The sequence below is a fragment of the Camelus bactrianus genome, chromosome 5, assembly GCF_048773025.1.
Source record: "Camelus bactrianus isolate YW-2024 breed Bactrian camel chromosome 5, ASM4877302v1, whole genome shotgun sequence".
In the NCBI taxonomy this organism is placed as follows: Eukaryota; Metazoa; Chordata; class Mammalia; order Artiodactyla; family Camelidae; genus Camelus; species Camelus bactrianus.
The window spans coordinates 52232854-52254176 of NC_133543.1; the positions used below are offsets into that span (position 1 = coordinate 52232854).

The 21323-nt window shown below is 41.5% G+C and overlaps 1 protein-coding gene across 2 annotated transcripts in view; it reads left to right on the top strand.

Annotated features, from left to right (window-relative positions):
* The window catches only part of MYO3B (myosin IIIB), a 346597-nt gene that overhangs the window by 243305 nt on the left and 81969 nt on the right, over positions 1 to 21323 (top strand). For both annotated transcript variants that reach the window (XM_074363854.1, XM_074363855.1), the window contains exons 29-30: positions 764 to 865; positions 4799 to 4901. In XM_074363854.1, coding sequence (XP_074219955.1) covers positions 764 to 865; positions 4799 to 4901 — 205 coding nt within the window. The remainder of the gene's footprint in view (positions 1 to 763; positions 866 to 4798; positions 4902 to 21323) is intronic.

Sequence of the window (21323 nt, forward strand, 5' to 3'; positions counted from 1 at the left end):
CAGATACTTGGGGCAGTCTGAGATGTTAGAACATCTTCAACCCATCCTGAGTTTGAGGGTCACAGAGCATGGAAGATGAGATGTAACAATGGGGAACCTCCCTTCTGCACTTTTCCACCCAAGCTGTCAGCTGTTTTGGTAGAGAAGTATTTAAGTGTTTATCAACATGAAGTAAGCTGACTGGACCATGAAAAGCTGCAATTGCGACATTCCTCAACAAAGAACAGTGTGCAGCCTGCCTTTTCCATGATGGCGTTGACCCACAGTGACAGTGGACAAGATTGCAAGATGAAAGGGAGGGAGAGGCCTGCCGGGAGGCAGAGGTGTGGAGAGAAGGAGGAAGGAGGCCTTATCCCTCTTTTTGGCTTCTCTGGCTGGAGAACTGAAAGGCAGTGGGAAAGCCATCCAGTTGTCAAACCAGGAGCCCTGTTCTTGTGCACTCGACCTCTGTTGCCACCCAGCTCCCTGTTGGACTAATGCAATCAGTGAGACAGGGAGGTTACCCAAATTACCCAACGTCACCGAGCTAGTAGGGAGTCCAGCCAAGACAGTTATTAATTCTCCTGTTGCCTATAATAATATCCTTTCACAACCATACCCTATTAAATCTTCAAAACAAGCACCAAATCCATGGGTGAGATTCATCACCTCAGAGCCTCAAACCATAAGCAAGTTCCCTAGTCATACTATTCAGCCACTTTGGTAGTTCGTCCAGATGTAGGAGCACAACCTTGAGAAAATCTTTTTTTGTTGCATTCCACAGGGCGCCCTTCAGACCAGAACCATGACCTGCATCCCGCTGTCGCAGCAGGCACCAGAGGAACCGTCCAGGTTCAGGATGGCCGTGAGCCTGGCAACCACAAAGGTGGGGTCATTAGAGGTTTAGAATGGGTGTCTTGTAATTGTGGATACTCCAGAGAAGGCTCCAGAGCTGGAAATGGTCACCTGATATGGACCTCTGTCTAGCACTTTTTTTTTTTTTCCTACACATGACAGCTGATTAAATTCAGGGGCAGCCTTGTGGGGGATCCTGCAAGGTGAGTTCACAGAAGTGGAGAGAGTAGACCAAGATAAGCTGTCCACTGAGGGAACTGGTCTAGTCACAGCTCTCCTTACCAGCTGCCTCCCTTCAACCCACCCTCTTGGGGAAGACGCTGCCATGTTTCTATCTGATTTACTTCAAGTCCTTATGAAAGTTTAGCCTCTCAGGAAGGCCTTCCAGTGACCCTGACCTTGTACATATTGAGAACATTCATGGGGGGAAGGAGCACTGTGGACAGGAAATGAAAACTTGGGTATCTGGTCTAAGCCTTTCATTAGTTAACATCATTGTAAAATGAGAGAATGGGACTGAATCGGTGGTTTTTAAACATTAAAAAAAATTAGAGTTCTTCCTTTTTTTTCAGTTTGAAGATTCCTGGATTTCTGCTTGAAGCAGAAGCTACAAGTTTTAAAATACGACCTTGAACACTAATGCTATAGCATTTTATGAAAAGTGAGGATGAGTAGCCCTGGATTTTCGGCAGAGTTTGTAGCGACAGTCTCCTCAGCAGGCCCAGCAGTGGGGCTCTGGGCGCTTCCAGCTCCTTTGGAATCTGCTGCCCAGCCTGGGTTTCAAGAAATTATACAACTGGAGCTTTATGTGGGGCAAGGAGGTCAGGGAATAGGGAAAAAAGAGAGGGGGAGCCCAAGGAGCAGTGGTGTTTCTTGAACTTGAGGAGACTTGGGGATGGAGGCAGACACTTCATTCTCAAAAGAAGGATGTCTAGCTATAACTGACATACAATCTAGACCCCTTCCCCCTAGCAGAAGTCAGAAATAGAAGGTCTTCCTGTTGTAAACTGCACACAGGTATGCTCAGTTTGCCCAGACACAGGTAAAACAACAACAACAACAAAACATTGAACCTGAATGTTTTTGGATGGGATGTATATTCTCTGGTTCACCCCAGACCCCACCACTCCCCACCCTCTGCGCGACACTGCACGCATTTGTGTTACCTGAGTGGCCCCAGAGGCATCTGAGTTCCCAGCACCTGCTGGGTTATTTTCTTTTTCTTTCTCCTGATAGTCAAATGTTTTTTCAACTTGTTTCAAAATGGTCTAGTGAAGAATTAGATCAATTTTACTGGGAAATATGAATGCCTCTAGAGCTCAGCTGACTTTGGAAGGATTCAACTCCTCCAGAGAAGTCCTTCCCAGGGTTTCTTTATCTCACTAAACCAGAAGGAACCCTCAGGGAAGCTTCCCTGAAGATAGGAGACCCATGTCTTCAGAGGCCTCTGTTATCACACCTGCGCGTACCTCAGGTCTGGTATTTTGTGGACATTTGTGCTATTGAGGCTTACCGTTTTGACTTTTCAGCCATGTCACAGGTCTAATTCCTTTAATTTGATCTATTAACTTAGAAGGAGTCACCCTAATTTACTCTTCCATTTTTCTCCATATCTCCAATCTCTTGTTTAACAATTACCGTGCCAGAGAGATGCCAGGTGATTCCAGCTGTCACCAGGACATAGTTAAAAATATCTGACAGTTTTGGATTTTGCTTTGAACTCTGTGGTTTGATAACCTCCTTGTTTTTTATTCATTAAAAATTTTTTTTTCAATTGAGGTATAACTGACCTACATTATATTTATTTCAGGTGTACAACATAATGATTACTTCCTTCTTATTTAAGTTTCTTTCTTTAGTCTGACTCAAATTCTTATCCCTGCTCTTCTGGCAAAGCTGGGGGATGGAAGAGCAGACTTTATGTGAGCTTTAATAAGAATGTTCTGTAAGTTTCTGTCGGTTTTTATACTTCAGATAACTCTCAAAAATCAATACTTTGATGACTGAAGTGCAAGTGAATAAGAAACATAGGATAAGTTTTCCCTTTAATTACATAAACAGAAATTCTATAGGTTTTTATTGGAAACCCAGACAAAGTAACTGGGGGCATTTGCTAAGCCTCACATGAAGTGTTGCCACCTTCTCTCTTCCTGGTGGTGGACACAGCTTTTTCCTCTCTGAATTGCTGTTAAACTGCTACTGCTCCTTTTTTAACTAAGGATCTCAAAATAGGTGCAGACAACAGCAATCTCAGTGTCCCACACGGGCAACATTGGGCTTTGATCAGTGAGTGGTAGCTCTTGGTGCCGCTGAATTGGGCCAGAGAACGAGGTTAAAAATGATTTTCCTTCTTAATAAGGAAACAGATACTTGTGTCCCTGAAGTGGGCGTCTCTTTTTTCTTTTTATGCCAGTTCTTGCTTTTATGTTGCTTATCACAGTATTACAAGTGAGCTTGGGCCAAACAGTGTTTTAGAATCCCCAGGAGCAGGGAAGCCTACCTGGTCCTCTAACTGGAGGAGTTCATCCACCAAGAGAAGGCAGGGAGGGGAGTGGAAGGAATCATCTAGTGAAATTTTTCTTTCTATTTTTCTTGATTTCTGCTTCTTCCTCCCCCTTCTTTTAATATTGTTGTTTTACCGTTTGGTCATAATGTTTGTGTGTGAGTGATAATAAAAATGTAATAATGTTCCATTAAAATTTTTCTCTTTAGCCTTTTGGTGTTTATAGCAATAATAATAACAACAACAACAGATGGTCTTAGCTACCACTGACAGCTCAAAGGATTACATTTCTTCTACAGAGGACATAAATATCTCTAAAGAAACAAACCAATAACAGAGAATCAAAGCATAGTCTTCCCAGAATAGACAAGGCAAAAACAATAGATGGCCAGATTTTTTCCTATACTCTTATCTTTGTTATATGTTTCATCATTATAACATCAACCTTTTATATTTTATTCATCTTCCACAATGTGTCACAATTGACAGATTTATAGATTATCTTCATTGGTTGTATTTTGGTTTGGCTGTTTCTAGATGATCTAAAATAAGGATAGCAAAGAGGTGCAGAGTCTCTCTCCTACCCAGATGGACTGATGGTGACTCTGGATCTATGGTTCTCAGCCCTGGCCACACCTTAAAATTATTTAGGGAGCTTTTTGAAAAACGAGGCCAACCTGACCCCAGGTCAATTTCAGAATCTCTGGGGCTGGGCTAAGAAATATTTAAAATCATCCTGAGTGGTTCTTCTGTACAGCTAGGATTAAGAATTGTTGCTCTGGAGAAATGTCTCCCAAACACCAGCATGGATCCTGGGTACCTCAAAGACTTGTCAAAAACACAGGCTGCCAGTCTCCACCCCTGGGCTTTCCGATTCTCTTAGGTCAGGGGTAGGGCCCAAGAATTTACATTTCTAACAAGTTACTAGGTGATGTTGATGCTTCATGTGCTGTGTTCTCAAGAAGCTGTGACGATGTGGGGTCCACACTTTGAGAACCACTGATGTAAAGCCTTGTGCTAGAAAGGAACTTGGAGCCGAATTAAAGTCCAGCAGAAGAGGGCCGTGGTTAATTACTCAAGGCTGCTGTGGTCACAGAAAGGAGGAATCGTATTTGTCACCCATCCCACTCTTGAGAACCTCATCAGTAAACTGTCCTCAATCACTGTGTAGAACTGAGTTGCTCCTGGAATGATTCCCTATTTACATCAATCCTACTCACGTTGTGACAGTGTTTCTTGACCTTCTGTCCTCATCAGTAGGCAGCCCTGCCTAGCTGAGCCGGGACTGGGAACTGGTCTCCTGACTCTGTCCAGCACAGCCACACACGAACAGCATGAGCACAGGGAGAGGGGTGCTGCGGAGAGGGGAGGTGGGTCTCTGAGATGGAACCCTGCCTGTTTCTGAATCTATCCTTAGATCTCTAAGTACTTGTTTGTTTGTTTGTTTGTTTGTTTTGTCAGTTCTGAGGGGCTCTATAGACCATAAAAGCAGTCCACAAGCAGAATCCAACAATTGCCATGCAGAGACTTCAAGCTACTCTCCTGCTATTACTGAGAAAAACTGGTGAGTTTTATCTGTAAGATTTCCCAGTCTTAAACTCAAGAGTTTCATTCCAATGGACAATGAAACAGAGTATTTCTTACGCTGTGTTACTCAGGTGAGTTGGAAAGAGTGGAGCCAAAAAATGTTGCGCATCAGATTCTCCCATGTAAGGGGTCCTTATTCTGTCGGCAAAAGTCTTTATTCTATAGGGCAACCTGAACACAGCCCTCCTTTGTTGGTTCTCCTCATGGTGAAACCTGTATTTGGCCTCATTTGGTTAAAGCAGTGGTTCTCAACTAGGGGTAATTTTGCTCCTCTCCCTCCTCCCCTTGGGGACATTTCTGATTGTCACAACTTTTGCAAGGGGGGTTTGTGCTAAGGGCATCTAATGGGTAGAGGCCAAGGTTTCTGCTACATGTTCTACAAGGCACAGGACAGCCCCCCACACCAAAGACTTGGCCAGCCTAAAATGACAATAGTCCTGAGGTTAAAAAACAGAGGGCTTAAGCTAATGCAAAAAAAGGAGTATCATTTCCTGTTTACCCACAAGTTTTAGTTAATTATAATTCAAAATGAGTTAGAGCAGAGCTTGCCCAGGGCCATCGTGCACTGTTGTCAGTGTACATCTGAGGTGCTGAAGTCTGCAGAGGACAACAACCCCAGCTAAAGGTAGGCTCAGGTCACTTAAGTCAGCTCAGGCCAGGCCGTGGAACCAGCACTGGACACTGGGGGAACTCACAGGCTTCCTGTCCTTCAGGAGAGCCTTCATAACCTACCTTCTCTCAGGAAAGGTTTCCAGGCCCCAGCACCCATGCCACCAGGAGGAGGACAGACTACAGGAAGGAGTGGACCATGGCAAAGGGAGGGTCTGACTAGAATGAAGCCTGCCTTTCTTATTCTCCCCACATTGACTGTGGCGACTCTCATTAAAAGTTTACTCCAGGATTTGGAGAAGTAAACAGGCCATTAGAAACTTTTTGCCTGGAAGAAGAGGTGGTCTTGATTTGTAACTTTAAAAAATAATTCTGAATTTTTTGAGACATCTTATTAATATTTTTGAAACTTGACAAATTCTCAGTACTTCTCTAGTGGTCTCAAATTATTTGAGCTACTTTTAAAGTAGACTAAAGTCTTCTCTTGGTATCTGTGGATATTGGTCCTCGAGCCTCCATGGACACCAAAACTCAGAGATACTCAAATCCTTCATACAAAATGTCCTGGTACAACCTGCCCTCCGTATCTGTGGGTTTGCATCTGCACATTCAACTAACCTTGAATTTGCGTGAAACCCACAGGTCCAGATGGCAGATTGTACTTTCCCAAATAGTCAGAATAGCTCGTTTACAGGTACTTGGCAAAATGTTATAGGCCTGCTATCTTATATTAGAATTAACAAAGTTTAGAATTTCTGTTGCAGCAGAAAGACCACTAAACTTTGCAAGTGGGAGACTTGGGTTCTGGTCCTAATGCTAGCATTTTCCAGCCCTTTAATCTTCGACAAATTACTGAACCAGTTTGGTAAATGGCTTCAGCCCCAGCCTGACTCGCGTCAACCTCAGATGCTGACTGACTTCACTCAGAAGGTCAGGACAGTCGCTGCGAGCAACTTCTACTACCCTGCCCTCCACCATAGAGTCACTCCTTGTCTTTAGCTGGCCTTTCTTCCTTTGCTCCCACCTTGGAAGACCACAGTTCTCTTCCTGGCCCTCTCCTCTGTGGTGTCCTGCCCCCCAGGCCCTGCCGCTGTCGGGTAGCCCGCCCTCTGCTTTCACCTCTTTCTCTCTCTGCTGCCTCGCTCCCTTTTGCTTAGATCTCTCCCCCTTCTGACAGGCTTCATTCTAGTCAGACCCTCCCTTTGCCATGGTCCACTCCTTCCTGTAGTCTGTCCTCCTCCTGGTGGCATGGGTGCTGGGGCCTGGAAACCTTTCCTGAGAGAAGGTAGGTTATGAAGGCTCCCCTGAAGCACGGGAAGCCTGTGAGTTCCCCCAGTGTCCAGTGCTGGTTCCACGGCCTGGCCTGAGCTGACTTAAGTGACCTGAGCCTACCTTTAGCTGGGGTTGTTGTCCTCTGCAGACTTGAGCATCTTAGCATGTCAGCAGTATCCCCACTTATGGGCATAAGGTGGCTGAAGCAGTGTGCTAAGTATCACTTCTTTGCATGGCATTGTCCAAAGCAGGAAGGGGAAGCAGTGGATGGAAAGGGAGCTCTCCTCAGGAGTCTCTCTCTGTTTGACAGGCAGGAAACCTTTCCCAGAAGTCCCCAGGGCACTCCCCTCACATCTCATCAGCCAGAATTTACAGAGGTGGCCCCACAGGGGAGCTGCAAGGGAGGCTGGGGAAGTGAGCTCGGGCATTTTCAGCTTCTGCAGGAGAAAGTGGGCAAAGAAGAAAGGGTTTGGGGAAGCAACCAATAAAGTGTTCCAGAAGAGTCCAGAAGGGGAAGTGAAGGGAGCAGATAGGTACTGGGAAAAGATGAAGGGAAGGCAAAATCAGAGGGAAGAGTTCGTAAGGACCCCCAGATGTGACAAGAAATACTGCAAGAATCAGAACGACAGGGGCTTGTGGGGTTATCATTTTGATTCACCCGACATTTATGGAGATGCCAAGTCTTTTCCCACAACCTCATGTAATTCTCACACCAGTCTTTTGGGTGGTATTCCTGATAAATAAATTGAACCTGGGGAAGGCTAATCAGGTAGCTTACAAATGCTGGACCAGAGACCAGTGCTGGGTTGGAGGCATCAGATTTACCTACTCCTGACCCAGACAGCTAGCATGGGGGTCACCCAGTGTCACAGAGAATAAATGCAGGTCTGAGGTTTGCATCTGTATCTGTCTCCAACAATAATAACAACAACTAATATTTGATATTCATTAACAACTTGGTGGGCACTGTGCTAAATCTTTCACATGCACAATTCTTTTTAACCCTCATAACGACCCATGGGAGAGGTACATATTTTACAGTTTCTGGCATTTAGAGAGCACAGGAAACTTGTCATTGTTACCTAGTCAGTAAAGTGACAGAGTCAAGATTTAAACATGGGCCTTCTAACTCCAGAGCCCATGCTTTTAACCAATACATTCTGCTGCCTCTCTAGGTTCTGTTATTGACCAGAGTTCTTGATCTCCTTAATAGAAACTGGTAAGAGGCCAGATGAGAAACTCTGGCAAGGCTTTATGGGCACTGGGACTCGTGCTGCAGCAGGAGGGAGCGAAAACAAGTAATAGGTTCCCTTGCTCGCTTGCCAAGGGGGAGGTAATCTGATCCCTTAAATGGGGTGAGGGTAGGAGTGGGTCCAGGGGTCTGGCTGGAGGGGTTGTTTAGGTGGTCTGCCCCCCTACCTGCCTGATGGTGCTGTGTGCAGGGATCATGCACACTACCCTACTTTTGCTCAGACACCCTAGAAGTGACAGTCGGGTTTTTGTTTTTTTTGTATCTTGGTCACAATTTGCCCCAACTGTGCATATGCACAGTTATTTTTAGTCCCTTATAGTTTCTTTGTATTCTGTTGCTTGAGAAGACATTTGTCCTAGTACAAGCACTGTAGCCCAGGGTCCGAGGTCACAGGTAGGTCGCAGGTCTCAAGTCCCAGCCTGTCTCAGTTCCAGGCTCCAGATGCCTCGCCCAAGGCTTTTTGTACTCTGTCTTCTCTGTAACTGTCATTGCAGCAAACCTTAAACACATCCAGCTAAGGAACAAACTTTGATAGTCATAAAACTCTCACCCTGTGATTGGTGGAAAAAAATTCCAGCACGGAAAGCCTCTGGCTTCTTGGGAAGGGTGTTCCCACCCAAGCACAGTGGGGTGGGGTTAATTTGGCTGGCCAGAAGGAAACCTCATGTTGCAAGTGGAGGTCATTGGTTGGCCTGGCACTTCTCTGCCCCATTCCCTACATGAGCCTGCAACTCTGTACAGTGAATGACAGGATGGAAGTAGTCTTTTATGTCACGGCGCTTTGTTCCCATGATGGTAATCCTCCATTTTAATGCTGACAAGTACAATAGTGAGGATTATGCCCCTTAATTTAATTTGGCCTGCATATGGCAAAGCTCTCACAAGGCTTTTATTTGACATTCTTTAGCACAGCTAGCCCGTTGTCATGTAAAAAGAAGCGCCTACGAGGGAGGCAGGAGATTGATAATGCTGGTGCAGATGTTTTTACACGGCAGCTGGTAACACACCCCCAGAGAAGCTGCTTCGTCGTGGGCCACTTCAGTGAGGATTCAGACTCAAAGAGGTGGGAGGCTTCATGACTCAGGCAGTTTGAGGGGAGCTGGCACCTCACAAGAGGGGAAAAGGAGCACGTATTTCTCCCATGTGTCATCCTGGCGGTCCCAGGGCTTAGAGCCAATTGGGCTGACCTCAGAATTGATGAGCCAGAGAAACAGCCTCCCCGTCAGAGCCGACTATGAGCCAGATTTTCCTGTGAGCTGTGAGGTACAGATTGCCACGTATCTTGACAGACTGCTTGGGGGGTCGTTATAGAAATATGGGGCAGTGCTAAGGAGATTAAACAAAACCAAACTTTTCTTTTTGTATCAGTATAGAAAGGAGGTTTCCTCTCCCACTCTTTAATTCCCATGCTAATTTTTCCTTCTGCTTCCATTTCACTCCTTCAGGGTGTGCCCTTCAGCAAATTTCCTGCCCCTGTGGCCAAGTTAGTGCACTAAAGCATCAGAGGACTTTCTAGGGAACCTCCTATGGAAAAGGCAGCAGGTGTGGGAGTGGAGGTAGGGGTGGCAGCCTCCTTTTACCAAGTGTTTATGATGCTGTGGGTTATCTTGTTCCTGTAGAAAGTGGATGGGCTTTGGGTTTGAATCTTAGTTCAACTGTTTACAAACTGTGAGATTTGACTTGGGCAAGTTCCTTCATCTTTCTGAATGTCAGTATCCTAGGCTGCAAAAAGGGAATAATTGTGAGGATTAGATAGAATCAATGCAAAGGAACTTGCACAGTTCTAGACATAGTAGGTGCTCAGTAAGGGACGATAGCAGGCCATTGCTGACTGTGGTGATAGAAGCAGTGGTAATAGGGTAGCAGCAGCAGCAGCAGCAGCAGTAGTAGTAGCAGCAGTAGTAATGGTGGTAGTAGCAGTAGTAGTATTTAAAGGTTCCTGTAAAGCTAACTGGACATGAAGGATCAGGACCCCTCTGGCTTAGCTCTAGCACTGTGTGGACTAAAGTAAACATTGAGGATTCCAGCACTTTAGACACTTTGAACTATGCTCACACTCAGCCTGGACTTTAGAGCCAAATTTTATTTTCTTGTGTTCCTGGCTTTTTTCTCAGGGATAAATCTGAGCTCGTCTTTGGAACCAAGACTCACCCTTGTCAATATGGCCTGGATTTCACTGGCACACCCTCCAATAATAACTTTCAGAACTTCCTTGATTGTTAGAGCCTTCTTAGAGTTTCTAGATTCTCAAAATATTAATTGGTAACATTTATTTTCAAAACCTTTTTGAAGCCAGAAACCTTATCACCAGCTGAAAAGAGCTTCAAGGAAAAATCTGTTTTGAGTTATATTTTTCCTTGTGGATTTGCTTATGGCTGTACATAAATATTTATCTGAACTATTTCAACAAACCTTAAATCATCAGTGATCCTTATGCAAAGGACCCTTTTAGAAGAATTTTGGATGTCCAGAATGTCAGCAGTCAGAGTTCTCTTTATAGGACCAGATTCCAAGGGCCAGAGGCCTCTTTTAAAATATTTGGAGCTGTTTGGTGGTTTTCAATATCTTTTGTTTTCCTCTTTCGGTATATCTGTTCATGCTGTTCCTTCTGAATAGAATTCCCTTGCCAGTTCTTTCTTTACCTGGTGCTATTTAACCATCCCTCAAGGTCTTACCATGTGGCAACACCTACAAGGCCTTGAAGCAGACCAGAGCCAGGAGAAGAGCAGCTCAGGTGGCAGAACAGAGTGATCATGGTGCAGAGGCAGGATGGGGTGAGGAGGGGCACTTTGGGGAGGGTGAGATGTCCGGTGGGACACAGACTGACGGCAGTGTGGGAGTGGTGTGATATAGAGAGAACTACAGGGAATAAGCCAGATGGGAGCCAGGATGGGAGGCCTTACAAGCTGCGTGAATATTTTGGACCTTATTCTCTAAGGCGAAAGATGCACCCCCACCGTCATCGGGTAGAATATGGTCTGCAGAGATATTTTGTTTGGCCTGGACAATGTTTTTGAAATTCTCAGTTTTCCACATATAAAAATAGAAACATTTCATATAATAATTCAAATTTCTGATGGCTCTTGAAAAGTTGGAGTATCTAGCAGCATAGCAGTTCTCTTAGAACTGAGTACAGGCTGTTTTCCATTGATACCACCTTGCCGGCCCGCTTAATTCATGACCAGCCCCTACCAGCATCTGAGTTTGATTCCTGCCCACTGTGTGCAGGGACCCCATGCAGGTGGAGGATTTTTGACAGAAAAGAAAAAAAGAACTTTGCATATTGAGGCTGTTTTGAAAGAAAAGAAAACTTACTCAGGTTGAAAATATTACAGGAAACAATATTTTTGTAAAAATGAATTCTATATAAAAGTGTTTCAAGAAACTGAGACTATAACCCTTCAGGTTGAAAGAAAATTAGCTGTATGTGTCCACAGCTTCATTAACTTTATTTGATTTTCTTCTCTGGGTTACCAGGGGACAATATTAGTGTTTCAGTTCCAAGTGTATTTAGTGAATTAAATGGCAGGTTGCTCCTCCCTGTAGAACACAAATATGCCATTATTTCCCGTTAGCATCACCCCAGTCGCTTTAAATTAAGAAGGAACCTGAGCAAGGGTTTGCCACAGAAGCTGTTGGCAGTAGTAATACCACACTCTATGTGCATGTTAGGAGTTTCTCAGACTTGTCCCCTTGATGAATAGACAAAACAGGAGGAGGGTTGAGTTTTTTCTTTTCATCTGAATGGTGTAGGTCAGGGAGACAGGAATAGAGAGGTCTGGTGAAACAGAACTCTAGCAACTGCTGTGATAGGAAATTAGATAATAAACAGTCCCTGATACCAAGATTCTAATGGCCTAAGATCAACACAGTCTGGAGATGCAGGCAGGAGTGGCTTTCTGCACTCCAGCCCAGACCCTCCCCGGAGAGCTCTTTGTGTCAACAAGAACAGCCAGCGCTCCTGGCCAGCTCCCAGCGCTCAGAATGGGGCTATCATTTTTGTTTACTTTGCAAATATCTTAATGGGAAGTGGTTCAACACCACCTATGGGTTAATCTGAAGGGTTCTGCTTGGCAGCTGTTAGCTCTGAGAACCACATGGCCATTCCCCGGTGGAGGGAGTTGGGCTGACTGTTGACTACCCAGCGCCAGGCTGAGGCATCTTTTTGCTTATTGGATTTACTGACTGGCAGGGAGCACCTTGTTGACTTTTATTTTTAGTTTGTTCCTCCTGGGAGGGTAAGGATATTATTCTCTGTTCCAACTGTGCTTTTTCCTCTAGGATAGGGCAGTTGTTTGCATTAGTTTCACTAGCATACAACATACTTCTTTCACCCAAGTTCATTCTCAAAGAATCTGAAATTTGATATTACAAGGGGTGGTGTTGTAATAGGAAGAATGATCTAGTAGGTTAGCCTAGGGGGGAGGCCATATAGCCCTGTCTTCACCTGGGACCTAAAGAGTTGAACAGACACTGAATTTCTTAAAAATCTCTGCTCTACTGTTCCTTTAGTTTTCTCTGCCTGAATTTGGCTTTCACTTGTCCTGAACGATGGGAAGGCTTCCCTGGGTGACTTGGCCGACACGTGTCTTTCTGGATCTGTGTTAGCTGACATTGGCACAAATAAGCACTTTCTTTATGCTTTCCTCCCAGGATTTTAGGCAGGGTTGGATGCTTTCCACAATGCAGGTTAGGGAAGTTCCTAGACTAATGATAGGCTTGTAGGCAGTTTCCAAATGCGCACCATTTATAAAAATGCAGAAAGCTCAGATGATGCTGTTGATCCGAGAACAAATGTCCAGCTACGCTCAGTAACAGTGCAGCCTTGCTTCTCAGACCTTCTCCTTGCCTGAAGGTTTCCACACTTATTTGTAGGATTGCCTGGTGGTTGAGAACAGGGGCCCTGGAGTCCTCTAGGCCTGCTACTACTAAGTAAAATCTTGATGAACTTATTTTCTCAGAGCCTCCATTTTCTCATCTTTAAATGGAAGATAAAAACAGCACAATGTCTACCTCACCAGGTCATGAAAGTTAAATGAGACGACATGTACAAAGCACATGGCACCTTGGGGGAGGGCATAGCTCAGTGATAGAGTATGTGCTTAGCATGCACGAGGTCCTGGGTTCAATCCCCAGTACCTCCATTTTAAAAAATAAATAAATCTAATTACCTCCCCCGCAAAATGTAATAAAGTTTAAGAAAAATGGTTTAAAAAAACATTTTAAAAGAAAAAGCACACAGCATCTCACCTGACACACTAAGCATTCATAAATAGTAGTACTGGGGGAGTTATTGCTGTTCTTTCTGAGGACTCACCTTTCTTCATGTAATCCTGCATATTATACATTCCTTTCCAAAGTAATCATTTTTAAAATTTTTTAAATCTAATTTTATTTTTTAATTGAAGTATAATCAGTTACAATGTGTCAATTTCTGGTGTACAACATAATGTCTTAGTCATGCATATACATACATATATTCATTTTCATATTCTGTTTCATTAAAGGTTATTACAAGATATTGATATAGTTCCCTGTGCTATACAGAAGAAATTTGCTTTTTTTTAATCTAGCTTTATACATAGTGGTTAACATTTGCAAATCTCAAAAGTCCTCATTTTTGACGTCTGTTACTCCCAACCCTTTGAAAGTAAGCCAGTGCCAAATTGAGGACAATTTCAATATCAAAGTAAATAATGTTAATTAAAGAATATAATGTGCTGAATAAAATAATTCAGGAATCTACCTTGATAGAAAGAAGGAGGGAAGCAAGGAAAGAGGGAAATGAGGGAGAGAGGGAAGGAGATTGAAAAGAGAGAGAGAGGAAGGAAGAAAGGTGAGGGAGGAAGGAAGAAAGAAACGGTAGGCTTTCCCTTGCAATAAAATGTGAAATAACAAATGTGAAAGGAATGATGAAAGCAGAGAATCACCATTTGGCAGCTACCAAAATAATCATTATTTCAGGCAGGAATCATCAATGGATGCTAAAACTAGTAGGTGGAAGTTTAAGGAGTAACAAGCTATTTGCATAATCTTAGAGTAAATCTGCTTAAGATGCTTTTACAAAAAGACAGTGGGAGAAATCTGGCAGACACCACCTTAACCAAATGATGAAAATTAGCATCACCAGTAATCAGACAAATTGCCAGCATGTGCCTCCTGATAGGCTACACCGAAAAGAACACATCACCTTCCATGGATTTCCAGCCACATATGCATAACCTGAATTCAATCATGAGGAAACAGCAGGCTAACCAAACAAAAGGACCCTCTTCCAAAATAACTGACCTGTAGGCTTCAAAATGAAACACAAAGGATAACTGAGGAGCTGTTCCAGATGAAAGGAGATTAAAGGAACATGACAGCTGAATGCAGTGTGTGATCCAGAATTTTCTTTCTCTGTTGTCTCAAGACAACATTGAAACAATTGGCAAAATCTGAATACAAACTATACATTGGACAATAGCATTGTAGTAATATTAATTTCCTGACTTTGATAATTGCACTATGGTCATATTAAGAGAATGCCCTTGATTTAAAAACACACACTGAAGCATTTAGGGTTAAAGGAGTATCAGGTGCAACTGACATTCAAATCGTTCAGAAGAACTTTTTGTGTGTTTGTCTGTGTGTATGGTTATCAGTTATCCATGTACCAAGAAAAGGAGCAAGGGAGGATAAAGCAAATGTGTACATTACTAATATTCGGAGAATCTGCTGAATAATACACAAGAATTCCTTATACCATTCTTGCATCTTTTCTATAAATATGAAATTAAGTCCAAATAAAATGTTAAAATTAAGAAATAAGACAGTGCTGTTTTCCTCCTTTATTTTTTTAAGCATTTTTATTGATTTATAATCATTTTCCCATGTTGTGTCAAATTCCAGTGTAGAGGACAATTTTTCAGTTATACATGAACATATATATATACATTGTCACATTTTTTTCTCTGTGAGCTACCATAAGATCTTGTATATATTTCCCTATGCTATACAGTATAATCTTGTTTATCTATTCTACAATTTTGAAATCCGGTCTATCCCTTCCCACCCCCTGCCCCCTTGGCAACCACAAGTTTGTATTCTATGTCTATGAGTCTGTTTCTGTTTTGTATTTATGCTTTGTTTGTTTTTTGGTTTTTTTAGATTCCACATATGAGCGATCTCATATGGTATTTTTCTTTCTCTTTCTGGCTTACTTTACTTAGAATGACATTCTCCAGGAGCATCCATGTTGCTGCAAATGGCGTCATGTTGTCGGTTTTTATGGCTGAGTAGTATTCCATTGTATAAATATACCACATCTTCTTTATCCAGTCATCCGTTGATGGACATTTAGGCTGTCTCCATGTCTTAGCTATTGTAAATAGTGCTGCTATGAACATTGGGGTGCAGGTGTCATCCTGAAGTAGGGTTCCTTCTGGATATATGCCCAGGAGCGGGATTCCTGGGTTGTATGGTAAGTCTATTCCTAGTCTTTTGAGGAATCTCCATACTGTTTTCCACAGTGTCTGCACCAAACTGCATTCCCACCAGCAGTGTAGGAGGGTTCCCCTTTCTCCACAGCCTCTCCAGCATTTGTCATTTGTGGACTTTTGAATGATGGCCATTCTGTCTGGTGTGAGGTGATTGATACCTCATTGTAGTTTTGACTTGCATTTCTCCGATAATTAGTGATATTGAGCATTTTTTCATGTGCCTATTGATCATTTGTATGTCTTCCTTGGAGAATTGCTTGTTTAAGTCTTTTGCCCATTTTTGGATTGGGTTTTTTCCTCCTTTAAACAGGGCAATTCATCAGCCACTTTCTCTTTAGAAACTGATACTTCTCCATCCACACCTACATGTCTGTCCACATCAGCATGGCACTGCTTGGGGTCTGTCCTCCAGCTTCTCCACTGTGACATCACTGACTGGCCAGCACCCGCCACACACAATCTTGTTTAGACTTTTTCACTTTGTTTTTAAAAAACTCCCTAAAGTGTTCCTCCCCACCTTCATGCCCCCTCCCTCATCTTTGGGTCCCATCCCTCAGTTCCTTGTTTGTCATGCACTTCACTGCAGGGTTTCTTGCTTCTCTTCCTCAAACTGAGCACTGCTTTCAGAATTAAAGGAGGAAAAGTGGATTAAATGTTATCTTCTGGAGATGCACTGGTGACAAGAGCATCATCCAAGAAACGTGGATGTTGGACCTGTCTCTTCCTCTGACTCACTTGGACAAGTCATATCACCTCTCTGGGCCTCAGTTTCCCTGCTTACAGCAGGAAAAAAATGTAGTAAATGGTCTATGATGTTTCCTTTGCCATCACAAATCTATGCCTGGCCTAACTCAGTCTTTAAAGTGCTAAAACTGTAATTCAACCCACAAGTTACCTTGTGACCCCACCTAAAGGAGAGACAAAGCTTACAGAAAGGAAGCCACTCCACGTAATTGTCGTTGTAATTGTCATTGTCCTTCTCCATCCCGTGGAGCCTGAAGTTTCCAAGTTCAGAGGTTTGTCCTTCAGAAGTCAAAACTGTAAACAACAAGTATAACACTTTGCTAAGTGTGTGCTTTATTTCTGAATTCAGGCCAAGTATAGGCCTTTTAATTTAATCCTTTAAAAATCCTACTGTCATATTTTTATTATGTTCTGCCAGAAAGCATAAATGTAATCACTTTGGCCCAACTGGCCAAGAATTTTTATTTATATTTTGCTGATGAAGAAGCTAAGGTGCTGATTTGCCCAAGTTTGAGTTGCTGTATTTAGCAAAGAAAGATGCAGTGGATACCCACTTAAATTAGAACTTATATAAACAACAAGTTTCTTTTTAGCATAAGTATGTCCCATGAAGTATTTGAACAATGTTATACCAAAAAAATTATTCATTGTGTACCTGGAATTCAAATTTAACTGGGTGTCCAGTATTTTATATGGCAACACTAACCAAAGTGCTTTGACACTAACATATCATGAATATATATGTGTATATCATGAATACATATTGTAAAATGTGTTGCTAAACTTTGACTAAGTGTTTACAACAGTCCTCTTGCCTCTGTGTGCCATAATATCTAATGTTTTTTACCCTTTAGGAGCTTTCAATTGAAAACATAGTCGAAGACATCAATTCCTATTTATTTACTAAGGTCTGTACTCAAGTGTCATCTCTGTAACTACTTAATCTAAAATTGCAGACCCTGCCTCCAGCACTTCCTATGCTTTAATTTTCTTCTTTGACCCTTAATTCTATTTAACATGCTTACATGTTTGCTTATTTTTTTGTTTATTGTCTGCCTTTCCCGCTAGAATGTAGGTTCTTATGAACTTCAGAATCATAGATTTCCTCATTTACTGCTCTATCCCCAGTAACGATATGGGGCAAAAGGGCTCAATAAATACATGTGGAATGAATGAATGCTGTCTGGGAGGCTACAGAGGACTTTAAATTGCACAATGTAATATATGCTGTTCTTATAATTGTGCAGAATCTCAAGAAGGCTTGTCACCAAATTAGAACCTTGAGTGAAGCACAGGTGTGTACAATCTTAATGTATGTCCATAGACATAAGGTAAGCAAAAGGTCAGCAGGACAGGGGTTAAGGGTTATCTTCAGACCTAGTTTGGATTTAATTTAATCTGCCTCCTGGCAAGTTTTCCAGAATTAAATGTTAGTCACTCCAGGTGTCTTGATTAAGGTCCCAAATACGATTGTGTGAATATCTGGAAGAGCCCAGTGACAAAATGGCACTGGAGGCTGAGAGCACACCCTCTGTGTCCTTCGGATCTCGGTTTGTATCTGGGTATCTGGGTGCCACCTTGGCAGGCCACTCAAGCAGCCCAGGCTTCATCTGTGACATGGAGACCCTGGTGGGACCTATGTTGCTGGTGCTGATGTGAGGGTGGAATGAGATGAACCAGTCAGGTCCTCTGCATGGTGAAGCATTGGTCAGTTCTTATGGCTGTTGCTGTGGCCCTCAGCCCATGGCCATGTGTTCCTTCGGGTCACGGCTCTTCTCACTACTGCATCTTAATTCCATCCGCAGGCCTAGAGCTGAGTTTTCTCTTGGCTCCCTTGGTTGCTGACAAAGAACTGAAGTAAGCTTTATAGGTTACTTTAAGCTTGGGTTACTTTAAGGGCCCTCCGTCAAGTGTTCTTTTTTTCCTCAATGAAGCAAGCATTCTCAGCAGAATGAAGAAAAGCCTTGTGCTCCTACCTTAGACTTTACACAGTGACGCTGACAGCAGTAAAATACTAAAGGAGAAAAAAAAAAAAAGAAATGAGAATACAAGAACAGGCAGATTAAGGGTATATAGGCTCACAGTTGGGGAAGAGCAATGAGGCAGACAAATATAGTCAAACTTAAAGAGCTCAACGGGATTTGGGAAATTAGCATAAGTACATAAATCAGACTAGTAGTGCTACCTTAGAGCAATGGCATTATGAAACATTTATCAGCCTTTTTGAGCCCAATGATGAATTTGTCCTTGAGCCATGTTTTAAAACTTAAAATGTGTCCAAGAGCAAACAAATATCCATATATTTAAGTATAACTTGTATATTCAGCTCATTCAGTAATGACACTCGGGTGAGATACAGGATATGCATTCAAAATAGTTAGAAAAGTTACCAAGTAGCCAAACCCAATGAGAAAAAAAATACAAAAGCTGTGATTATCATTTTTTGTTTCCCTACTTTTCCTGACAGTAATAGTGATCTTATTTTGCATAATGGTTATATTCATTTTCCTATACTCTTTGTATTTCCTTCATATCATATATTAAAGCCCAGGAATAATGTTTTTTCCTCTTTAGAAATCAAGAAATGCCAAATAAAATAATAATGAGGAATTTTTTTTCTTTTTTTTTTTTTGCTAAAGCAGAGATTAAAAAGACTGATAATACCCAGTGTTGGTGATATGGCAAATGGGTCCTTTCTTCCTTTTGTGGATGTGAATGTTAATTTTTGTTGCTTTTTAAAGGAGAATTTGATGATACAATTCAAAAACTTTAAAATAGAAAACTTGTTTACTCTTTAACCTAATAGCTTTAAATTAAGATTTATCCTAGTCAAATAATTAGATGAGTACTCATAACTGTATGCACATAACTTTAATAATCCATTATTTATAATGTCATAGAACTGGAAACAAATAATCAAAAATAAATGTTAATGTTGATAAAATTCAACATCCATTTATAATAAAAGCTCTCCAAAAAGAGGGCATAGAGGGAATATAACTCAACAAAATAAAGGCCATATATGACAGACCCACAGCTAACATCATATTCAGTGGTGAAAAGCTGAAGACATTTCCTTTAAGATCAGGAACAAGACAAGGATGCCCACTCTACACTCTTATTCAACATGGTATTGGAGGTACTAGCCATAGCAATCAGACAAGGAAAAGGAATAAAAGGAATCTAAAGAAGAAGTAAAACTATCACTGTTTGCAGATGACTTGATATTATACATAGAAAATCCTAAAGATGCCAACAAAAAACTACTAGAGCTTATCAATGAATTCAGTAAAGTTGCAGGATACAAAATTAATATACAGAAGTCTGCTGCATTTCTATATACTAACAATGAAATATCAGAAAAAGAAAAAAAAGGAAACAATCCATTTACCATCATATCAAAAAGAATGAAATACCTAGGAATAAACCTACCTAAGGAGCGAAAGGACCTGTACTCTGAAAACTATTAGACACTGATGAAAGAAAGATGACATGAACAAATGGAAAGATACACTGAATTCTTGGATTGGAAGAATCAATATTGTTAAAATGGCCATACTGCCCAAGGCAATATACAGATTCAGAGCAATCCCTATCAAATTACCAATGGCATTTTTCACAGAAGGAACAAAATTTTTTTTAATTTGTATGAAAACACAAAAAGACCCTGGATAGTAGAAACAATCTTGAGAAAGAAGAACGAAGCTGAAGGAATCATGCTCCCTGACTTTAAACTATACTATAAAGCTATAATAATCAAGCAGTATGGTACTAGCACAAAAAACCAGACACATAGATCAATGGAACAGGATAGAAAGCCCAGAAATAAACCCCCACACATATGGTCAATTTATCTGCAACAAAGGAAGCAAGAACATACAATGGAGAAAAGATTGTCTCTTCAATAAGTGGTGCTGGGAAAACTGGACAACTACAGGTAAAATAATGAAACTAGAACATTCTCTAACACCATATACAAAAATTAATCTCAAAATGGATTAAAGACCTAAATGTAAGACCAGATACTCTAAAACTCCTAGAGGAAAACATGAAACATTCTTTGACAGAAATCACAGCAATGTATTTTTGTATCCATCTCCTAGAGTAATAGAAGTAAAAACAAAAACAAATGAGACCTAACTAAACTTAAAAGCTTTTGCAAAGCAAAGGAAACCATAAACAAAACAAAAAGACAACCTATAGAATGGGAAAAAATATTTGCAAATGACATGACTGACAAGGGATTAATTTCCAAATCATACAAACAGCTCATATAGCTTAATATCAAAAAAACAAACAACTCAATTCAAAAATGGGCAGAAGACCTAACTAAATAGACATTTCTCCAAATAAGACATACAGATGGCTAACAAGCACATGAAAAGATGCTCAATATCACTAATTATTAGAGAAATGCAAATCAAAACTACAATGAGGTATCACCTCACACCAATCAGAATGGCTATCAATAAAAATTCTACAAATAATAAATGCTGGAGAGGATATAGAGAAAAAGGAAGCCTCCTACACTGTTGGTGGGAACATAAATTGGTGCAGCCCCTATGAAAAACAGTATGGAGGTTCCTTGAAAAACTAACTACCATATGATCCAGCAATCCCACTCCTGGGTATATATCTGGAGGAAACTCTAATTTGAAAAGATACATGCACCCCAGTGTTCACAGCAACACTATTTACAATAGCCAAGACATGGAAGCAACCTAAATGTCCATCGACAGATGAATAGATAAAGAAGATGTCGTGTGTATATATATAATGGAATACTATTCAGCCATAAAAAAGAATAAAATAATGCCATTTGCTGCAACATAGATGGACCTAGAGATTATTAAGTGAAACAAGCAGAAATAGAAAAACTAATACCATATGATATCACTTATATGTGGAATCTTAAAAAAATGATACAAATGAACTTATTTGCAAACCAGAAACAGACTCAGACATAGAAAACAAACTATGTTTATCAAAGGGGAAAGGGGCAGGAGGAATAAATTAGGAGTTTGGGATTAACATATACACA